This window comes from Mastacembelus armatus, chromosome 14 (assembly GCF_900324485.2).
Source record: "Mastacembelus armatus chromosome 14, fMasArm1.2, whole genome shotgun sequence".
NCBI lineage: Eukaryota > Metazoa > Chordata > Actinopteri > Synbranchiformes > Mastacembelidae > Mastacembelus > Mastacembelus armatus.
In genome coordinates this window covers 24,746,946-24,767,372 of record NC_046646.1, presented here as the reverse complement: position 1 = coordinate 24,767,372, position 20,427 = coordinate 24,746,946, and the positions used below count along the sequence as shown (strand labels likewise).

The following is a 20,427-nucleotide window of genomic DNA, read 5'->3' as shown; positions in this document are numbered from 1 at the left end:
TGGAGTTTCCAAAGAGCTCAGGTCATAGGTCACGCAGAGGAAAGATCAATGTTATTCACTGGGACAAACAGCTGACACACTGGAGGCTGGTTGGAGATCAGTGGAGTCTGTCAAATCCAGCTGAAACTCTGCAGGCCCCATCAGTCTGCAATGTACATGTCCTGGGATTATGTCATGCAAATATAAACCTTGTGGAAACCTTTTAAAGGGTTTGGGTTATCAGGTCTCTTCATCAGTAATCTAGCTTTGTTAATGATGGTATTTCTGGTTTCCTCCTGATACCGTATGAACATTTCTGGAATCAGGTTAGTGCCAAAACTGGAGCAGAATCAGATTTTTGACGACCATCGTTATGACTGTCAGGATGGGAGGCCACATGCTAAACATCCTGTTTGATTTTACTCTTTGTCTGGAACAATCTTTTCAGCTCCTTAATACTGTAAATCCCCTCGCCTCCACTGTTTTCTATACCTTTTCGTTTCTTTTCTTAGCTTTTCCTTTTCAATTTCTCACTCAGCATCGCGGTTAACAGTGGAGCTGACAGCTGTGTAAGGATTTTTAACGTTTCTCCTGCTCTTTCCTCACAGATGACAGCTCTTATTACCTGATGAACAATAATGCAACAGTCAGCGTTCCTGAACGGTGCTTAATATAGCTGCTGCCTCACTTCTGCAGGAGGAGGAGGGAGGAAGACGGACTGGAAGCAGAGAGGAAATTACAGTAGGAGAGAAAAGTGAAGGCAGATGAGTGATGAGGTGAGTTTACAGTGTTTGTTGTCAGACATTTGTCTCTGGGGTTGTCAGGTGTGTGTTTGTCTTCACTGGACTGGGCACAACCTGCACAACTTGTACATCGTTTGCAAGCTCTAAGTTCCCTGATTGTGTTTATTCTTCTAACTATGCAGAAAGCTCATTTTAGTCACCAATGTCTTGTTTAATCTTGTTTCTTCTCATCTTTTTAATCTCATCTCAGAATGCCATCTTGTCTAATCTCCCTTTATTTTATTCAATAATCTAATCTGGTTTTAATTTCCATCATTTAATCTGATCTAACTCTAGCCCTGTGAAATCTAATATAACAAGACGAACAACAATGAGGAAAACACAAAAGTGCTCACTAACAGGCTTTCTGATTGCCTACAGAGTTGCCATGGCAACAAACAAAGTGCACCTGACTGCAAACTGTGATGATCAGCTCAGTCACAGCGAACACAGCCGTTCACGTCTGATCACGAGGATCAGTCGGCTGAAGCTGTCTGCTGTGTAATCATCACTGTTTTAATTCCCTGCTCCCGCTCCCACCTGTCCATCCTGCTGGGCGTCCTATTAACCCTCGTTAGCTGATTCTCTCAGATATTAATGGGAACGTCTCATGAGTGACACTCCCCCACTGAGCACACCCAGTGTGGGTTTGTGTGTCTGTGAAAGAGTGACAGAGGGAGAGAGGTCAGGGATGATGAGACAGAGGGACCTTGAACAGATGGAAAAACTTGGATGGATAGAAGAGAAAAAGAGAGAGAGCTGAATATGGAGCAGAGCCTTGTAAAAATAACTATTCTGTTCAGGATCTGGGCTGTTAGGTCAGTTTGTTTATCTTTAGCATCATGGTGCTGTTTTTGAAATGTTTAACTTCTAAATGAGTGGATGGATGGATGAGTGGTTGGATGGATGGATGGATGGATGGATGGATGGATGGATGGATGGATGATTGGATGGATGGATGGATGGATGGATGGATGGATGGATGGATGATTGGATGGATGGATGGATGGATGGATGGATGGATGGATGGATGGATGGATGGATGGTTGGATGGATGGATGGATGGATGGATGGATGGATGGATGGATGGATAAGTGGATGGATGGATGGTTGGATGGATGAGTGGATGGATGGATGATTGGATGGATGATTGGATGGATGGATGGATGGATGGATAGTTGGATGGATGGATGGATGGATGATTGGATGGATGGATGGATGGATGGATGGTTGGATGGATGAGTGGATGGATGGATGATGGTGGATGGATGGTTGGATGGATGGATGGATGGTTGGATGGATGAGTGGATGGATGGATGATGCTTGGCTGGATGGATGGAGGTTGGCTGTTGGGATGGCTGGATGGCTGATTGGATGGATGGTGGCTGGATGGCTGCTGCTGGCTGCTTGGATGCTGCTGGCTGCTGCTTGGCTGGATGGCTGGCTGGATGCGTGGATGGCTGGATGGCTGCTGGTGGATGGCTGGTTGGCTGGCTGCGTGGCTGGCTGGCTGGCTGGCTGGCTGCTTGGATGGATGGCTGGCTGGCTGGCTGGCTGCTTGGCTGGCTGCGTGGCTGGCTGGCTGCTTGGCTGGCTGCTGGGCTGCTGAGCTGCTTGGCTGGCTGGTTGGCTGGCTGGCTGGTTGGCTGGCTGCTGGCTGGCTGGCTGGCTGGCTGGCTGGCTGCTTGGCTGGCTGGCTGGCTGGCTGTTGGCGTTGGCTGGCTGGCTGGCTTGGCTGGCTGCTGGCTGGCTGCGTGGCTGGATGGCTGCTGGCTGGCTGGCTGGCTGGCTGGCTGGCTGGCTGGCTGGACTGGCTGGCTGCTGGCTGGTGCTGTGGCTGCGTGGCTGGCTGGCTGCTTGGCTGGCTGATTGCTGGCTGGCTGGCTGGCTGCTGGCTGGTTGGCTGGCTGTGGCTGGCTGGCTGGCTGGCTGGCTGGCTGGCTGGCTGGCTGGCTGGCGGCTGCTTGGCTCCGCTGTGGCTGGCTGGCTGGTTTGGCTGGCTGCGTGGCTGGCTGGCTGCTTGGCTGGCTGCTTGGCTGGCTGGTTGGCTCGTTGGCTGGCTGGCTGGCTGGCTGGCTGGCTGGCTGGCTGGTGGTGGTTGATGGTGGGGGGATGGATGGTGGTGATGGATGGATGGATGGATTGCTGGATGGTTGGATGGATGGTGATGGATGGTTGGCTGGCTGATTGGATGAGTGGTGATGCTGGATGGTGGGACTGGCGGCGGTGGTGGTGATGCGTTGTGGCTGGTGATGGCTGCTTGGTTGGTTGCTGTGCTGGTCTGCTGGTGGAAGGTTGGGTGCTTGTCTAGGCTGTTTCTTATTGGTGCTAACAAACACATGTCACCCAGACTGGGTCTTTTCTGAAGCCCCAGTTCAGCCCAGGGCTGTGCAGAAGTGCCCCCTAGCTGTGAGGCCCTCTGGCTGGGCAGCTGGTAAGTGGAGCAGCCCACTCCAGACTCCTGGTTTCCTCAATCTTATAGAGAAATGTGTCAAAAAATGAAATGTGGAAGACAAGAGGGGAAGAAGACTAATAGCAACTAAAACTAAAAATAAACTAAACAAAATGACCTAAAAGCGTGGAAACAATGTGGCTCAGTTTTTTCCTGTTATTGTCTCTTTTTGGCACATTTTCATGTCGTTCATGCATAAGTAAGACGTCACTGCTCAACATGCCTCCAGGATTAGTGCTGTGATGCTTAAAACTCCTGATGTAAATGGGGTTCATTAACTGTGTGCAGTCTGCATATTGATTTTAGATGCTCATATTGAAGTCGGGATACCATGGTTTCACATTTATGACAGATTAATGATTTATATTGTTTATTATTTGTAACCTTGTGACATTATATAAAAACACGTTGCTTCACTTTAACGGCCAGAGTCAGTGGAGTTGGTGCAGAATGGTAAGACACTCGCTTAACTGGATTAAAGCCAGTTCAGATGGGATCAACATTACAGGGGGAGGTGGAGATTCAGATGTTCACTGAAGAGGAGGAAAAAATACAGAGAGTGAATTTGAGAACTAAAATGGTTCTCCTGACATAAGAACATGTGGATGTGACTTCAGTGTCAGTAACAGCTGGTCACTGTCAGTTCTGCTGCTTTTAACAATCCAAGTTTCTAAAAACATAAACACAAAGTGGCAGCTGGGAAAGAAATACCAGCAGATACCAGTGGCTGCTGGTTCTGTTTTCTGAGAGGCCTGTACTGTTTGTTGCTTGATGGATGTTATTTCATCACATTAACATAAGAAAGCTCAGCTTCCGTGTGGTCACAGGGGCTGAAACAGTAAAACATGCGTTTCCAAATGTAACTGACTTAATGTGGACATTAGATTAGCAGCATGCTAACAGGATGCCAGCAGCAGCCCAGGCTACCAGCCAGCCTGATGGCAGTGAACGCATCGTCTCCACGCCCTTGAACCTCTTTCCTGCTGTGGCGGCAGCGTTGCTCGTGGCTGCTCCTTGACCTTTGACCCTGCTATAGAGGCAATGAGGATGTGTGAAAATGGCCACAGTAAAGAGGATTTGGGGGTTGGACTGCTGAGATACAGAAACCAGAGCAGTGAGCTGTTCTGAGCACAGTCCAGAGTCATGAAGCTTGTCAGAAAACATGAAATCAGCCTTTTCAAAGCAACAGTCATAGTGTGTGTGTGTGTGTGTGTGTGTGTGTGTCTGTATGGGATCAGTAGAGCATTAATGCAGAAATATGCTTATACGGTACATCACACACTCCCATCATACCAGTCCACATGCAGTCATGGATTAATAACCACACACGCACACACACACACACACACACACACACACACACTGTTGTCAGGAGCCATGTGGCCTATTTGCTCTTTGGTTAAGATCCATATCAGTCTGGACTGAAGACATTCAGCTGTCACTGTCACACACCTTCAAGTGGCTGTTTGAAGGATCTGACCTGGTTTTAGGATTAGATTGTTCAGATTGTCAGTGGACGGTCGAGGTTATGGTTAGGGGCTGCATTATGTCACTGAGTGCTCTCATGTTTAGAAGTGCTCAGACACAATGACTAACACAGTGGCCTTAGAAAGCGCGGAATCAAAGTCTGAAAGGAGCAGGACTCTCCTCGAGACTCCAGCTGATTAGCCTGCTCCCCGTGTGGAGTGTTTGCTGTACCTCAGGGCAAATGTAGTTTCTGCTGCAGGTTCACTCCTGAAACTGCTGACGTTCACTAATGTACTGAGCCGTGTAATGTGTTAGTCGTTGAATCGATACTTCTCACCTCACAGAACCCAGTGACCAGCACACATCAGCAGCACTGAAAGGTTTGTTGATCCTCAGTAGCAAAACCTGACACCTGCTGAAACGTGCACATGCCGCCAGTCGGGCCGAGCTTCCTGTGGTTGGTTTGCATTTAATGTGAAAGCTAGTGGGAGATGTTTCACAGAGCCGGTCTGAGGACTGTCTGAGGATGTGTCTCCTGCAGAACCTCCCAACAATGTACAGAACATTATTATAGTTCTATGGAGGCTCATTGATGTAACTGTCAGTGAGCCAAACTGCGTCTCTCAAAGAGAGTTAATACTAAAGCACCTACAGAAACAGATGCGATTGGACCTAAAGTGATGAGCAGAAACAGACAGAACCACTGCAGACACCTGCACCTGAATCACAAATGTGGCCTGTTTGTTTTCCTGTGAAATGTTCCGTGTTAGATTTATGGGAGTTTGGCTTGAATGTGTTTTCCAGCAGCTGCTGCCGTGTCACTGTGTCACCTGGACATCACTCTCACACCTCGGGTCAGGTTGCACAGGTGTGAAATTCGCTTTTAGCCTTGTTCACACACACACACACACACACACACTCAGGGTCAAATCTATTTACCAGAGGAGCAGAGAAGCAGCTGACCTCAGCACCTTTGCTTCCTATGGGACACACACTTCAGGTGCTTTAACACACTAATTTAGGCCAATTTACTGGTAAACATCCTGTTCAGGGCTGCAGCTTCATGGTTTTCGCTGCAGTTTTATTTTAAATGTGCTCAGAGCTTTGTATGTCTGTACACTGGGCTGACAAAAGAAATGCACATGTGCAATTTTCAGCCGATGTGAAACATGTTTAAGCCGATGGCTTCACACTTTCCAACATTTGTCAGATCTCAAGTACAGACAATGATTCTCGGTGTGTGAGACAAACATAAGATTTTGTTTGTACCAAATATCTTCACTGTTCAGTCCTTTAGAGCTGCACATATCAGCAGTCGAAACTGAGCCCGGTGGACTCTTTGTTCCTTCAGAGCCTGTAACCAGTGACGGCCGTTCTCAGAGTCTGGAGCTGGTTTTTGGAAACAGACGGGCCTCCCATTGTTGGTGAGGAAGAACCATGTGAGCCAGGTCAGCGGTGTGGTTCCCTGCTGGGTTTTTAATAGTTTTTGGACAACAATGGAGGTCTACGGCTCAGACCCATAAGCTGAACTAGGTTCTGGATTCACACACGTTAATTGGTGCTGTCAGTCCCTGGATGGGATTTAAGGTTGTGCTAAGTGAACACATTATGTCAGTGAGTGTCCTCACAGTAATAGAAGTACAAACATGCATGTAAAAGCATCTGAGCATGTCTGTTTGCCAAAATGGTGTGTGTGTGTTTGTGTGTTGTGTGTGTGAGTGTGTGTGTGTGAGAGAGAGAGACATAGAGACCAGATGGGGGTGTTAGTCCATCCACTGTTTATTCTGTCGAATCCTCAGTTTTCATAACGACTGGACCTGGAGTGTGCGCTCACACACACACACACATACACCTACACACACACACACACACACACACAGCTGTTTCTCCTCACACCCCAGAGAGTTTCCCCTCACTTTCTGACTGACGCCTCCCAAAATAAATCGTTTGGATCTATTTTAACCGAAGCGCAGCTCTTTAATCAGGGTAAGAACAAAACGATTCAACAACAAACAAACTGCTGTCCGTCTTTCAGGCAGCAGCCTCGTTTCTTCTTCAGTCAGACTCACAGCAGGTGAAGGCTTTACTTTTCTAAATCCAGCCTCACTTCAAACACACAACGCTAAAATAAGAAAACTAAATGAGGACTGAAGTCTTTGATGCAGGAACTGGATGGATTATGAGTCACACAAAATGACTGCAAACAACAACAGCAGTGGCCATTGTCTCTATCTGGTTTGAGTCTTTGTAAACTTTCCTGCTGGGCCCCCACAGAATTCATCAAATCACTGAACTGAATGTGGATTACGAGTAAACAGTCACGTCATAGAACAGGGTCTGACCTGTGCATGAAGCTGTTCTGTATCTGAACAGACTTTCATTTGCTGAAACTGGGTCCTGGTGTTTTTCCACTGGGCGACTCTGGAGCTGCTCTGTAGGATCCAGCTGAGCCTCTGAAGGTCCAGATGCTGCGTCAGTAAAGAGACTCTGTCGGCCAGTTTGTCAGTTTGTTCTTTAAGAACGAGCCATTCAGGAGGAAGAAATACTCAGAGGTCACAGCGTCCTAAGGAGTGGACCTGTTTGTCAGCACAGTCTGTCAGCACCGCGGCTCATGGCCCAGGTCTGTGGTGACGTAGGTTATGAAGGAGGAGGTCTGCGTTGGAGGAGGTTGGGGTGCATTGTGGGTCAGAAAGCCCTGGACCGAGAGGTGTTGGACTCCGGTGTGTTTTGACCAAAGCCACGATGTTTTCCTGAATTTAACCATATCGATTTTGTGTGTAAAGCCAAGCACCGACAGATGTTTTGGCGTTTCATGCTGATGTGGGTGAGCAGCACTGCTGAAAAGCCTGTGCATGTCAGGAAGACACCAAAGGTACTTGACAAGCATCAGTGTGTGACGGCCTGCGATGGGAGTGGGCGCCGTATGAAAGACGACTAATGACTCTCAGATGGAGATGAAGAGCGAGGAGAGACAGCTGGATCAGTGAGGGAGAAAAAGACAAAGTGTCAGGAAAATGACGGCGTTAAAGTGAGAAGTTTAAAGGGAGGCAAAAAGCAGCTTGTGTGAAAGAGTTTTTTCAGAGCGAAGGCTTTCAGCTGAGTCAGTCAGTCCAAACAAAATGACAGATGGGTGGATGAAACACAAACAGGAAGAAACAATAAGCAGGAACAAAGAAGGAGTTGAAGGAAGAGGACGGCAGCAGACGGTGTCAGTTTGAAGCAGGTTAATGAGCCGATATAAAACCGAACGAGAGAGCGAGGATGTAATTAACACTGTTACAGTCTGACCTGAGAGCTGAACCTGCAGCAGACACACACAGACATGTAGATCCAGACTACACAACCACCACCACTCTGTTGTTCAGGTACGACTTGTTCTTGGACCAAACAAACACTGTTACAAATGCTCAGCGTGTCTTCGTGGTAACTTAGTGCATCTCTTCTCTTTGTGGTCACTGTGTCTTCTTCTTTGGTTTTATATCTCGTTGCTGTTGTTTAATGTTTCTGGTCGTTGTGCAGGTCTGATAACTTCATGTGTTGTTGAGGTGTCGTTTAAGTCGGTTGTTTTGAGTCACATCTCTGTAACTGTGCGTCTGTAGACATGTTGTGCCTCTTGCAGTCATTAGATGGAAGGAAGCCCAGGCTGTTTCACTCTGTCTGTGTTTTGGTGAGAGCTCCAGCACACAGCCCTGCCTGTGCCTTCCTCTGACCTGGAAACATCCCCTGTAGCCGGGCTCCTGCACTGAGGACGCAGTGACGGTGTGTCACTGTGGAAATGTTCCTTTACCGTGCGGCGCCGCTGGCAGGCTCCGGAGCCCACCGCGACCTGCGCTTGATTAATCGTCTCACCTCACGTTAGAGCAACACTGGATACCAGCCGGCCTGATTAATATGCAGAGCTGCAGTGTGTGCTGTTCAAAAATAAATCTGGGTTTATTTGAATTCTAAAGAGCAGAGAGAATCAGGCTGAAGACTCGTGTTAGTCATGGCCTCCCTGCTTATGTGGTGCTGAGGTCTCCACTGTGGCGAGTGCACCAGAGGTTTCACCACATGTTTCCTGTTGATTTTCTATCTGTGGATATCAAATCGACTGTGACCACCTTGTTGAAGCAGCCATCAATCCACAGCACAGATGCTGTTTAACGTGGAGCCGCTTCTCTAGACTCTGAGCTCTGCAGGCACAGAGTTAATCTACATCAACACACAACCACAAAGTCAGAAACATTCAGCACGACTGTCAGAGAAAGTCCCACGTTCAAAGAACGGCACTGATTCACAGCGGCACCTGTAATATTCAAAACAATATGAACTACACAAAACTGTTCTTGACACATCATCTGGTTAAACCGGGCTCATTACAACCTGTCGTGTGCTGAAGCTTCACAGCCATAAAGCTGCGTCACCTCGTCTGAAAAGATTCAGCCTGAGACTTAAGTCGTTGGTTTTCCAGAGCTGATTATAACTGAGGCCTGTGAGCGCTTCGTCTCATGTAAACCATCATGTTCTGTCTTAATTTGTTCTTGGTTTGTGCAGTTTGTGAGCGTTCGACATTGTTAGCTTTGCCTCTTTGTGAGAGGAGAATCTTTTGTCTGACACTTTCTCCATTTTAGCATCGCTTCCTGATTTGCATGACTTTAATCCTCCCCCATTTCAGGCTCTAATTCAATCTGTCAAGCAGCAGCTTTCTGTACAAAGTGCAGTCAAAGCCACAGTCGAGAATTCCTTCCAGCTTTTCTTCTTCTGCAATCCAATTTGATGTCGTAATGATCACCCCCATTTCCATACTGAATAGTGGGAGGGGGGGCTGCAGCCCTGCCATGAGCCCAATATTCAGGTGCCTCCATGCTGTGATGAATTAGCCTGTAGTGAGTCAGATGTGTCGGAGAAACGGGCTCTCACTGCGTTTCCAAACTCATTTCCTACTTCAGCCGTGCTCTGAAGCAAAGTGCAGAATTACTGTCCTTTGTTGCTAGTTTGATTGCGTTTGATACGACGTGCTGCTGAAACCACAGGAAGGTTCCAGACGCTGCTTTTAGCACCGACCCCTAAATTAGCTGTTTGCTGGATTTTTCCAAAGACGATTTCACTTGTCAGCCAGAGGAAACACACGTGTTCACAGTCTCAGTGTCAGGTCTGAATATGAAGCTGCAGCCAGCGGATGATCAGCTCAGCTCAGACTGGTGTGTGTTTGAACTATGGACTGCAGATTGTGTTGTTTGGCTGAATGTGTCGCAGCTGAAAGGACAAACCTCACTGGGCTGGTTCACTTCTCCTCTGGAAGAATAAGGGGTCCAGTGATGAGGTGCTCAGTCAGTGGAAGAACCCAAACCCACATGATACAAACACTGGATAGGTGTTCTAATTAGAACCGCATTTTATGGGGTTAGTAAAATAAAGGAAAGAACAAATGTATGTTGAAGGGAATGAAATATTAAATTAGGTAAAAGAAATGTAATAATATAGTACGGGGGCTATCAGACGATCAGTTGTTGACGTCTGGGTCATTACGTAGAAGATGAAGTTTGACTTCTCAGTAATATTTTGTGAACAGCGTGTGTGTGACGTCTGGGAGAACCTGAGCAGTGACAGGTAAACATTAGCGTGGAACAGGAAGTGCCTGAGCAGTGCAGTGGACAACAGCTCATTGCGATGCACCACAGGCTGCGCTGACAGTGGCGATGGGGCTGAACCTGCGACCTTTGGCCGCTGAGACGTGTCTGCTCGCCGCTCGCTGCCAGCACAGGCGACAGACGAGTTTCCCTGCAGATCAGAGGATTAAAACACTCCTCCCTGCAGCTGCCTGCCTCCCTGCCAGCTCTATACAACCACCACCCAGCATGAGCGCCGCTCTGTGTGTGTGTGTGTGTGTGTGTGGCTAAGTCGCTGCAGCCTTCTCTGTATTTATTTGTGGCCCAGTAAATCTGTGATTCATCAGCGCTGTGTTTCCACCCTCAGTCATTGAAGCCCTGAAGGGGCCAAAAACCAGCAAATGGCTCCAAAGAGCAGCGTGGTATCCATGACAACCGGCATAAAAAGCAATTAGGCGGTGATTTAAAAGCTGATTGGCTGCTAATGGTTTGACAAGAGACAGCAGATAACTGCTGCTTCACAGAGACACGATGTGTTTTCACCACCACACGCTTCAAACATTCTTATCAGGCCACAGTGAAAATACGTGAACAGCTCTGACGTTGGCGAAGTGATGATGTGTGGACGATTTCACTCCAGTGAAGCTAAATGTTTGGATTCAGAGGACGAAGAAAACCAAGTGACAACAAAGTCAACTTTGTCCAAAAACCAGCTCCAGACGTCGCTGTGAGCAGAGAGAAGCTCCAGTAGAACCAGAGCCTGTAACCAGTGACGGCCGTTCTCAGGTTCTGGAGCTGGTTTTTGGAAACAGACGGGCCTCCCATTGTTGGTGAGGAAGAACCATGTGAGCCAGGTCAGCGGTGTGGCTCCCTGCTGTGGTTTGTAATAGTTTTTGGACAACAATGGAGGTCTACGGCTCAGACCCATAAGCTGAACCAGGTTCTGGATTCACACACGTTAATTGGTGCTGTCAGTCTCTGGATGGGATCTGGACTCAGTAACACACACTGAATCACTGGTTTTCTCCTTCAGGCCAAATCTGCCTCACCCAGATTTGCTTCTGCTTTAATTGATACAGCTTCTTTTTACTTGTGTGATTTTAGGCTTGGGGCGATATGTCTTCCATTATTCACTGCTGGATAAAGCAGAAACATGTATACAGCAGAGAATAAATGTGGATGTGATGTGTGTGCTGACCCAGTTGTCTGTCTAATACACCAGAAAGGCCATCAAAGAAGCCTTTTACTTTCCCAGAATGCCCTGCAGATTCAGGTTCAGGGGAATCACCCTGTCTGAGCCGTGTCTCACCACGTGCCCTTGAGCCAGGCAGCGCTGCCTGCTGGGAATCAGCAGCCAATTAGCAGACTGCAGCCGACTGACGGAGCTGTCAGCCGAGCCGCCGCTGCACTTCAGCTCCACCTGCCTCTGACTGTCTCTCTGCTTTGTAATCATGACGTTTCACACCAGGTCACCGATCGATCAGGTTTCTGCTCAGATCTTTGTCCAAAATGCTTCCAGCAGAGTAAACCAAAGGCACTACACACAGTCAGCCTGTGGAGTAAAGTTCATTTCAACCTCTGCCCTGCAAGGAGGTGCAGGCCACAGCCACTGATGCTCCACCACTCACACAGCAGTGCTCCCTTTGGACAACAAAACCCTGGTTTTGAGTCTCTGTGGTGGTTTTGAGTCTGTTTTGGTTTGGTCTTGTTTGACGTCTCAGACAGTAATTGCAGGTGAACAGAAGAAGCCACAAGACACAAACTTAACACTGGAGCAGGAGCAGCAGTGAGAAGGGACGAGGGAATAAAGGAGAAAGGAGATGAATGAGAGACTGAAGGAAGCAGGGACAGTGACCTCAGACAGAAATCCTATGAGCTCAGTTTCCTGTAAGGTGTTCTGAGTAAATGTGTTATTTCTGCCCTTTTTTTGTGTCAAGTGCTTTTGTTAAAACTGCTGTGGTAAACAGACACTGGCCGGCTCTGCTGAGCTGGACCTGAACCTGCGACCCGGGAATGAGGCCATGTGGCAGCTGTAACACCCAGTGAGTGAATAAACACGTCTGCTCAGGTTAAAGGAGCAGCTGAGCCTCCTGTTCACTTCCATCTAACCTGTGTTGGAGGCAGGCAGGTGTTTTGTCGCGTCCCCTGTGCTCTGCATTGTGTTCGCTTATTTGAGCTTCATGGAGCAGATTTATGTTGGTTTGAAACCACAGACGCTCCTGCAGCCACGAACTTCATCACATCGACACTGACGTCCTGCATTGACCTTTTCGACGACTGATGTTTTAGTGTGAAAACAGTGTTACCAGCAGGTGCAACGCACCAAGGCTGCAGCCTTCAGAGTCACAACTTTAAGTTGACGCACAAGATCAGACGTGAAACTGTGTGTGATGTGCATTTTTGCCAATAGTGTGTTTTTAATTGACATATTGTTTCAAAGTATTTAACAGCTTATTAAAATGATCCATTTAGGTTTTAACGACACAGACAAACACCGACTATTATAGTCTTTGTGATTTTATTGACACGAGCTGTTCACAGTGCAGGTGGAGAAGGTAAGTGAATGGCAGCTGTCCGTACAGATGTGAAGCCCTCAGGATCAGTGGACTGAAGGGTCATGGATCATTCTGCAGCAGCTCTGACACGTTCTCTCTCTCTCCGGTGACTTGCAGCAGCGTTTAACGTTCCTGTGGTGGGAAAACAGATGGAGGGGTGTGACTGAAATGAAAAGCGTTTGATGGCGGTTTGTTAAACTGTGTGAAGAACGACTGAGGAGGAAGTTAATTTGACCCCAGTGTTGATAACTGTGTTAATTAGTCCACGCTGAGACGCTGCAGTGATTTCTGACAATTACTCTTTCGTTTCATACAAGAGGCGTTTGATTACACTGTGCGGAAAGGAGAACAGAATCAGCCCCTACATACTGATGGAGCTGTTTAATAATCACTGTCTCATTTCCTGCTTTACCTGCCTGACGTTCTACCTGTTTACCAGTCTCGTCCTTCCTGTGGTGTGAGGGGGAGAATGTGTTACTTACAGACACTGACCTAAAACCTACTAAAAACTAGTTTCATCAACATCTTCACTGTCAAAAATAGAAGGAAATAATCACTTTCATAAACGTTGTGTTTCTAAAAGGGAATTTCTTAACTATAAAAAACATGATCACACGTTCTGAACATGTTGTAAATTTTTAGTGTGTAACATTCAAACAAAACAAATCCCAGCTCCTGCTGTTTTTACTGAACATATAAAACTGAACACAGTCAACAGATGAAATACATAGAATTAGGCTCTAACACAGAATCTGTCCTGTCAGCGTGCACACATTATAGACAGTACATGTACACTGCAGGGAGCAGTGGTGATCCTCAGTGACAGCAGAGCTGGAGGCTGGTGTGGTTGTTTTATTCATAGGTGACCTGTTACGGACTCACATGCTGAGCAGAAAGAGGGAAACTCCACTCAGTTTGTGTTTTTATCAAACAGGAGACAGAAGCTGATGAGTGTCATTAGTTTCAATAGCAGCCAAATCCAAAGGTCCAATCAGGACCATGCTAGGTGGCTAATGCTACCAAACCAACAGGTTAGCTTTAGATGCTAACACATCCAGAAGGAAGAAGGCCCCATGTAGATCCAATGTGAACCCTTTGGCTGCTTTGAACTCTCTCCATGTGAAAAAGCCAAAGCCATGTTAACCCTGGTTGTTGGTCTTTCTTTGTCCCACTCTCTCTGTGCTAAAGAACGCCGCCTCCTGGCTCTGGCAGCCACTGGTTCCCACTTTGAGCTGCAGAGACTCCTCCATGGCTGCTGTTGGAAACCACTACTGGCTTCTTCTGACCTTGGCCAGGTGGCAGGGGGGGCTCATTGACGGAGTGGACTTTGCCAACACAGGGTAGAGAAGCTGGAATAACAACTGAAGGGCTGTAGGTAGCAGAGAGTCCTGAGGGGGGAGTATAGCTGAGAGACACCAGAGCCTAGATCTGGGCACCTGCAGGGACCAGACTATACTGAATTCATGCAGCTTTAACAAAACATCCATATGGTCTCTAGCTGTTGTTACAATATGTTCATCCATCCATCATCTGTACCCCCTTAGTCCTAACCAGGGTCTCATGGATAAGCTGGAGCCTGTCCCAGCTCTCTTTGGGTGAAAGGCAGGGGTCCACCCTGGACAGGTCCCCAGTCCATCACAGGGCCACATAGAGACAAACAACCTCACACACTCACACTCACTCCTATGGGCAATTTAGAGTCACCAATCGACCTGACATACATGTTTTTGGACTGTGGGAGGAAACCAGAGTACCTGGAGAAAACCCACACAAGCACAGGGAGAACATGCAGACTCCACACAGAAAGGCCCCTGATGGGTTTCAGACCAGGAACCGTCTTGCTGTGAGGCAACAGTGCTAACCACTTATCCACCATGCTGCCCCACAATATGTTCATATTTATAAAAACTAAAAGTCTCAGGGCAGATTAGTTAGAAGCTGCTGGTTAAACTCTGATTTCTGTGGTACTTTGTCCAGTGTCTCATCTCTCATTTAAACTAATTCTTTCACATTTCGTGCCCTTGATGTCGGATCTGATTCTGGGTCAGATTAAAGCAGTTTTCAGAGCAGTCACATCCTGGAGGAGAAACACTGCGGCAGCTCACACCGACTCTGCTGTTTCAGTGGCTCATAAAAATCCTGCTTTCCATCCTGCGCTGAAGTTTTATGGGATGTTTTAGGTGTATGGATTGTTGCCTGTGAGCAAGAGCAAATATTCAGCTCATCTAAGCAAAGAAACCCTGAAGTGAGCAGCATGGCTTTTCCAGTTCAGTACAGTTCATTTTCTTTGAGGGGGCCCCGCCTGCAGAAACACAATCAATACCAACGATGTCTTCACAGAGCAGTTAGATACACGAGCATAAAGAACACAGGGTGGCAGACAGAGGTAATGGATGTGAACCATTGTGCTAAACTGCACAACACAACCAGCCATTTTTTATGTTGAGAGGAAATGAATGTTTGATGCTCCTGGGTTGAAATATTGCAGCTACAGCTTTACATTAAACTAATGGGTTTATTTAACAGGAGCTTATTGTGTTAATGTGATGCTGAAGTTAAATATAGACAGAAGTTACAAAAGGCAAAACTTCTGTAAAGACTTTAAAAGCTGAGAATTAAGTTTTTAATTGAATTGGCTTTTAAACACAGTCATCACTGCTATTACCGCTAATATTTCCAGGCCAATTCATTTCAGTCCTGTTTTATTTCAGCAAATCACAATAAAAATCATGATGTGATCAGATGAGATGAGATAAAGTTTATTAATCCTCAACAGGAAATTCAGGTTAAAGACTTTCCATAAGAACTGATCCTTCATGAGCAGGTGACAGGATGAAAATCTCCCATTGATGGAATAAAACCAGGCTACTATTGTTAAAGTCAATGCTTTGCTTTTATGTGCTTAAACTAAGGAGATGTCATTTGCCACAGGACTATACAAAAAGGTGAGTGGATTTTGGTTTGTGGTTCTGAGCAGCACACATGACGCTCTCAGCTGCTGCATAGAAACAGATAAATGAGAGCAAGGCTCCGTCACCAGAAGTTGCTCATTTGTCTTGTTTTCAGTGCATCCACCTACGCTGCCGTTAGCCTGTTTGTCAAGTGCAGAAGATTTAATTAGGCAGGGATGTGGATTAAAGACAGATCATTTTCCTCTCCCTCTTTGTTTTGTCTCAGGAAATTGCCTGGCTGGAAAGTGAATAGAAGGGGATTATCAGAGCCCCCATTATTCCTGCGTAGGGGAGCAGCCACTTTGTACAAGTTTACGTTGTGCCGTCGTTGGTCCTGGACTCTGAGGACTTTGATGTGAGTCTATGAAGAACAATACAGGATAGTCCACATGTGAACCATTAACCAATTAATGCAACAACAATGTAGGGAATAAATCTGCCATAAAGCAAAGTGCTGTGAGAAAGCTTCATGTTAGTGATGCCAGCATGACCTGACCTTGGTGGTCCAGACTGAAATATCTTCTCAATTATTGGATGGATGAACATTAAATTTGGTCCAGACAAATCTGTGGTATAGGACATAAAGATTGTCATCAGTGTGTAATCACAGAAAATACCAACCACTGAATGATCCTATAGCCTTAGCCTGAGTCTTTTAAATCCACATAGGGAGCGGGTCTCCTTTCATGTAGGCAGCCATGTTTCTACAGGAGCCCAGAATGGACAAACCAGACACTGTCTATAGACAGACCCTCCCACCCAATGAACGCACTGACCTAGTGGTGCTATGAGTTTTGGTCTGTGTGGACCGTCTTCCTTTTCACTACAAGATTAGTTTTGTTTGGTGTTGTTGTTGTGGCCCCACAGCTTTAGGTTTGTGACTGTAACCACAGCTTTGACGAACAGTGCATTTTTTATTTCAGGTGCATTATTTTTGGACTTTTGCACAGAAAAATAAAAATCCACGTAACTGTAAAGAAACTAGTGACGATAGGAGTCAGGCAGGAAAATAAGATTTCCTCTGCAGGTGTAAAGTAAAAAAAAGCTCTAATCTTATCAGCATGTCGGTGTTTGTCCACAGCCGCCACATGAACGGACACGTTGGTGATGTGCACGCCAGCCGAGCTGACCGGAGGGAGGGGGTGAGGTACAGAAACGGTGAACTGACGCTCGGAGCCTCAGAGTCGACGCGGTTGCAGAGCTCTGCGCTCCAGCTCTGGATGTGTGAGCAGGGAGGCTCCGAGCTGAGCTGAAGACAGGACCGTGGGTGTGAGAGCCTGTGGCCGGCCTGAGCTGCGTCTCCACCGGCCCCTCTGTGAATGGGACTACGCTGGTCGTTGCGCGTCTCCTGTCGGTGCTGCAGCTGGAGGAAACATGCGGCCGCGGAGCTTCCCGGTCCCGTCGGTCCTGCTCCCGCTGCTGCTGGTCGGGATCTGCAGCGGCACAAGTTTCCCAAGTAACATCAACATAGGTGAGTAGCGCCTGCACCCAGGGGCGCTGCAAGCCCCTGAAGCGTTCCTTCCGAGGCTGATCCATGCTGCCTGTGCTGGTTCCCTGAGTCTGACCTGCGCCCCTTTGTTATGCTCAGTCAGCAGCTGTGTCTGACGGACTGTCCGAGTCCTGTTTCCCGGACTTGTCCCGGATACGTGTATTGTTTACTGCATGTTGTAATGTGGGGGAACGCGCTGCAGCGCGCAGAGAAAACGCGTCTCTGGCTGGTTCCTGTAATGATCCGAGAACGCTGCTGGAATGTTCCTGATCATTCAGTCCGGGTCCAGTACCGAGACCTGTGGCCGCTTACAGCCATTATTCATGGATCCATGACCCGTGGGGTTTTCTGTCTCTCCCTCATAATAAGGTGTTTGTGTTGAGCTGCGTAAAACTGCAGTACTGCGTGTTTTTCACTAAGACCGACTCTCCAGTCAAATCTTATTTTACATCACACATTTGCCTCAGTGGGTTTTACCCCCTGTTGCTTAGAGCCTCGAATCAGATCAGGAAAACTCCCCAAAACCCGTTAATGGGGAAAATGTAGTGTTTAATGGCTCCTGAGGGACTCAGTGTTGGACTGGAGCGTAGGCTGCATTCACCCTCTATGTTTCACTGAGACTTCTCTGTGCTGACTGGTTTCATTCCGCTCAGGCTGTTCTGCATCATTGCTGACTGATCCTGGGTCACTCTGGTTCCTCTACCTGAGGCAACGAAACCAGAGATGGAATTTATTCTTATCAAGACCCCATGAAAAACACAGGACAGCTGCTCTTCACAAGTGCCCAGTTTTCTTTCTATCTGCTTTAACCTGAAATAGACGCGAAGCTGTGCCTCTTTAGGATGAGTCTGTTTGTGCTGCATGAGGACCCATCATGTTTCATTGGCATCAGGTTCATATGTTGACTGTGAGGAGATTTGGCCTTTTATTAAATATCATGTTACAGGAAAAGTCTTAATTCATTCGTTGTCTAATCAAGCAGCTTATTGCTGTGGAACATATTTTGGTTGTTATTGGAGCGTCAGGGTGGAAACGGTGTTTTAATGCTTGTTTCTTATTCTGTTCACATGAATGTATCTGAACATGTTGTCTGTCAGATAAACGGAGCCATGATTGTTACCTACAGTCCAATCAGCTCGACTTTATGCATCTCAGCACATTTCTGTGTGGCGTCACTTTCACAGTGATGTGTCCTCCGGGCGTCTGAGCCTTGACTGGCTTGGTCCCGTTCCGTGTGGATCTGGAGGCTGCACAGCGAGTTACTCTCTTGAAATGAAGTTATAATGTGATTCACGGAGTCCGTGGACCAGGCTCCTGCTGCAGCCTCCTCTCAGGTTTAGTGCTGATGTGGCATCAAGTCGAACTAACCTGCATGAGAGCCGAATAAAGGCCGTGAGTCCGACCCTGCACACCAACCAGCGTGAACACTCACGGACGAGCCCTGTTTCAGCCTGTACAGCTCTGATGAAGGAGCCACTGATTCTTCCATAACGTCTCTCTGACTCCTCCACATGCTGATGTCACAGGAGGCTTGGCAAAATGGAGATAAACAGTTTTTAGCTATAAAATAATCCTGACTACAGAGATTTAATTATGATCAGACACAGGGACCGTTTGGTACCGACTGGTCAGTGTGTGGACTGTGTCCAGTTATTCCTACTGTTTGGATGGAAGTAGTCACAGTAGACACTGTGGGCAGGAAGCTCGTTAACTGTGCTGTGTTATCACAGAGTAATGAGGGTTCATTTAAAGCAGCTGGATTCTTTACTGCAGAAACAGTGGATATATCCAGACCAGGTTATTATTCCACTGTTTTCTGGGACTTTGTCTTGAACCTTTAGAAGGAAGCAGCTTCTTGTCTGTGAAGGTCGCAGGAAGACTTTGACACTTGTGTAGAACACTTGCTGTGACAGTTTAATGGAAACAAAGGACAGCTCCAAATGTGTTTCACTGTGATGTGAAATTAAAGCGTGAACTCTTGAGGTTTCAGTAAATGTGGAGCTTGTGCTTCTTTCTCCAGCTGAAACATTGTTGGGGCAGATTTTAATTTAGTCTTTTAATCAAAAATGTTCCTACATTTTAAGACCCCACCTGTCGCCATCTTTGTTGTGCACGGTTACCACGGTTACGGCTGTTGCGACAGTGTCACGTGACTCTGCGGCTCGGTGTCGCGGTCTTTAGTGGGCGGGGCTGAAACAGGTGAGGCTCCTTAGCGAACACCTGGAGGAAGGTTCGGGTTAAAACATGAATTCCTTTGGACTAAGACTCAAACCACGTCCCTGTTACACACAGTCAGTCAGACAGACATGTTGTTGTTGTTTGGGGTTTTCTTTAAGCAGAACCTGGTGTTTGGGCCCAGCACCGTCATCAGGCCCAGATATAGGCTAATGTTAGCCCGCCGGAAGTGTCTCCAGACAAAGGAAAATGTGTTTTGCGGCTGATGAGGTTTGTTATTTTCCTGTCGAGGCTCATATCGAGCAGCTCTGGGACAGATTTAGTTAAACTGAGCCTGTTTGAACCAGCACCTGATGTTTACTGGAAAGTATCACCCAGTGTTCACTGTAAGTCTGTCAGATTATTGTTACAGGTTGTATTTGTTGTTTGTGCCGTTAAATGTCTGCAAACAGCAGGATCAATAATTAGCTGTTCTTTTTTATAATCAATCAATCTGCTGTTGTCGTCACTTTTAGAAAAGTTACAGGTAGTCGACAGAATAAAGTTTTGATTCTTTAATATTAAGTACAAGATGTTTCAGCTTCTCATATTCCCTGGTGTCTTTGCTCTGCTGTTTCTGCTCAGTGTCTTCAGTTTAGCTGCCCCATGGACTGAAACAGATAAATCCCTTCGCACAGTTTTCTAGTTATTGACCAAAATTTAGTCTTTGGGCGTTTTGTTTGACTTGGAGCTGAACTTAGCGACTGTCTCTGAAAATGAGCTTCCTGTTTTGTACATAAACATTTAAGGCCTTAATCAACTTACATTTGATCAGGAACTCCCCATAATGCACCTCAGCTGATTATTCACTTGTAAACGCAATAATTTCAGCCTTAAAACCAAGAAAACCATGAGACCATGAGAATAAACTGCACAAAATGAAGTAAAAGTTCATTTGACAACAGGAAATAGTTTCTGTAAACACTGCAGAGACTCTGCTAATATGAAAA

The 20,427-nt window shown here is 46.9% G+C and overlaps 1 protein-coding gene across 5 annotated transcripts in view; it reads left to right on the top strand.

Annotated features, from left to right (window-relative positions):
- Window positions 1–20,427, top strand: part of LOC113143472 (glutamate receptor 1-like) — an 88,448-nt gene that overhangs the window by 27,918 nt on the left and 40,103 nt on the right. For 4 of the 5 annotated variants that reach the window (XR_003297034.1, XM_026329113.1, XM_026329114.2 and 1 more), the window contains exons 4-5: window positions 588–755; window positions 16,856–17,245. Coding sequence is in view for 3 of the 5 variants with exons in the window: in XM_026329113.1 (XP_026184898.1) it covers window positions 17,149–17,245 (97 nt within the window). In the remaining 2 variants the exon portion in view is untranslated. Of the gene's footprint in view, window positions 1–587; window positions 756–16,855; window positions 17,246–19,476; window positions 19,825–20,427 lie in introns of those variants that run through there. The other variant, XM_026329115.2, reaches the window with a different exon arrangement.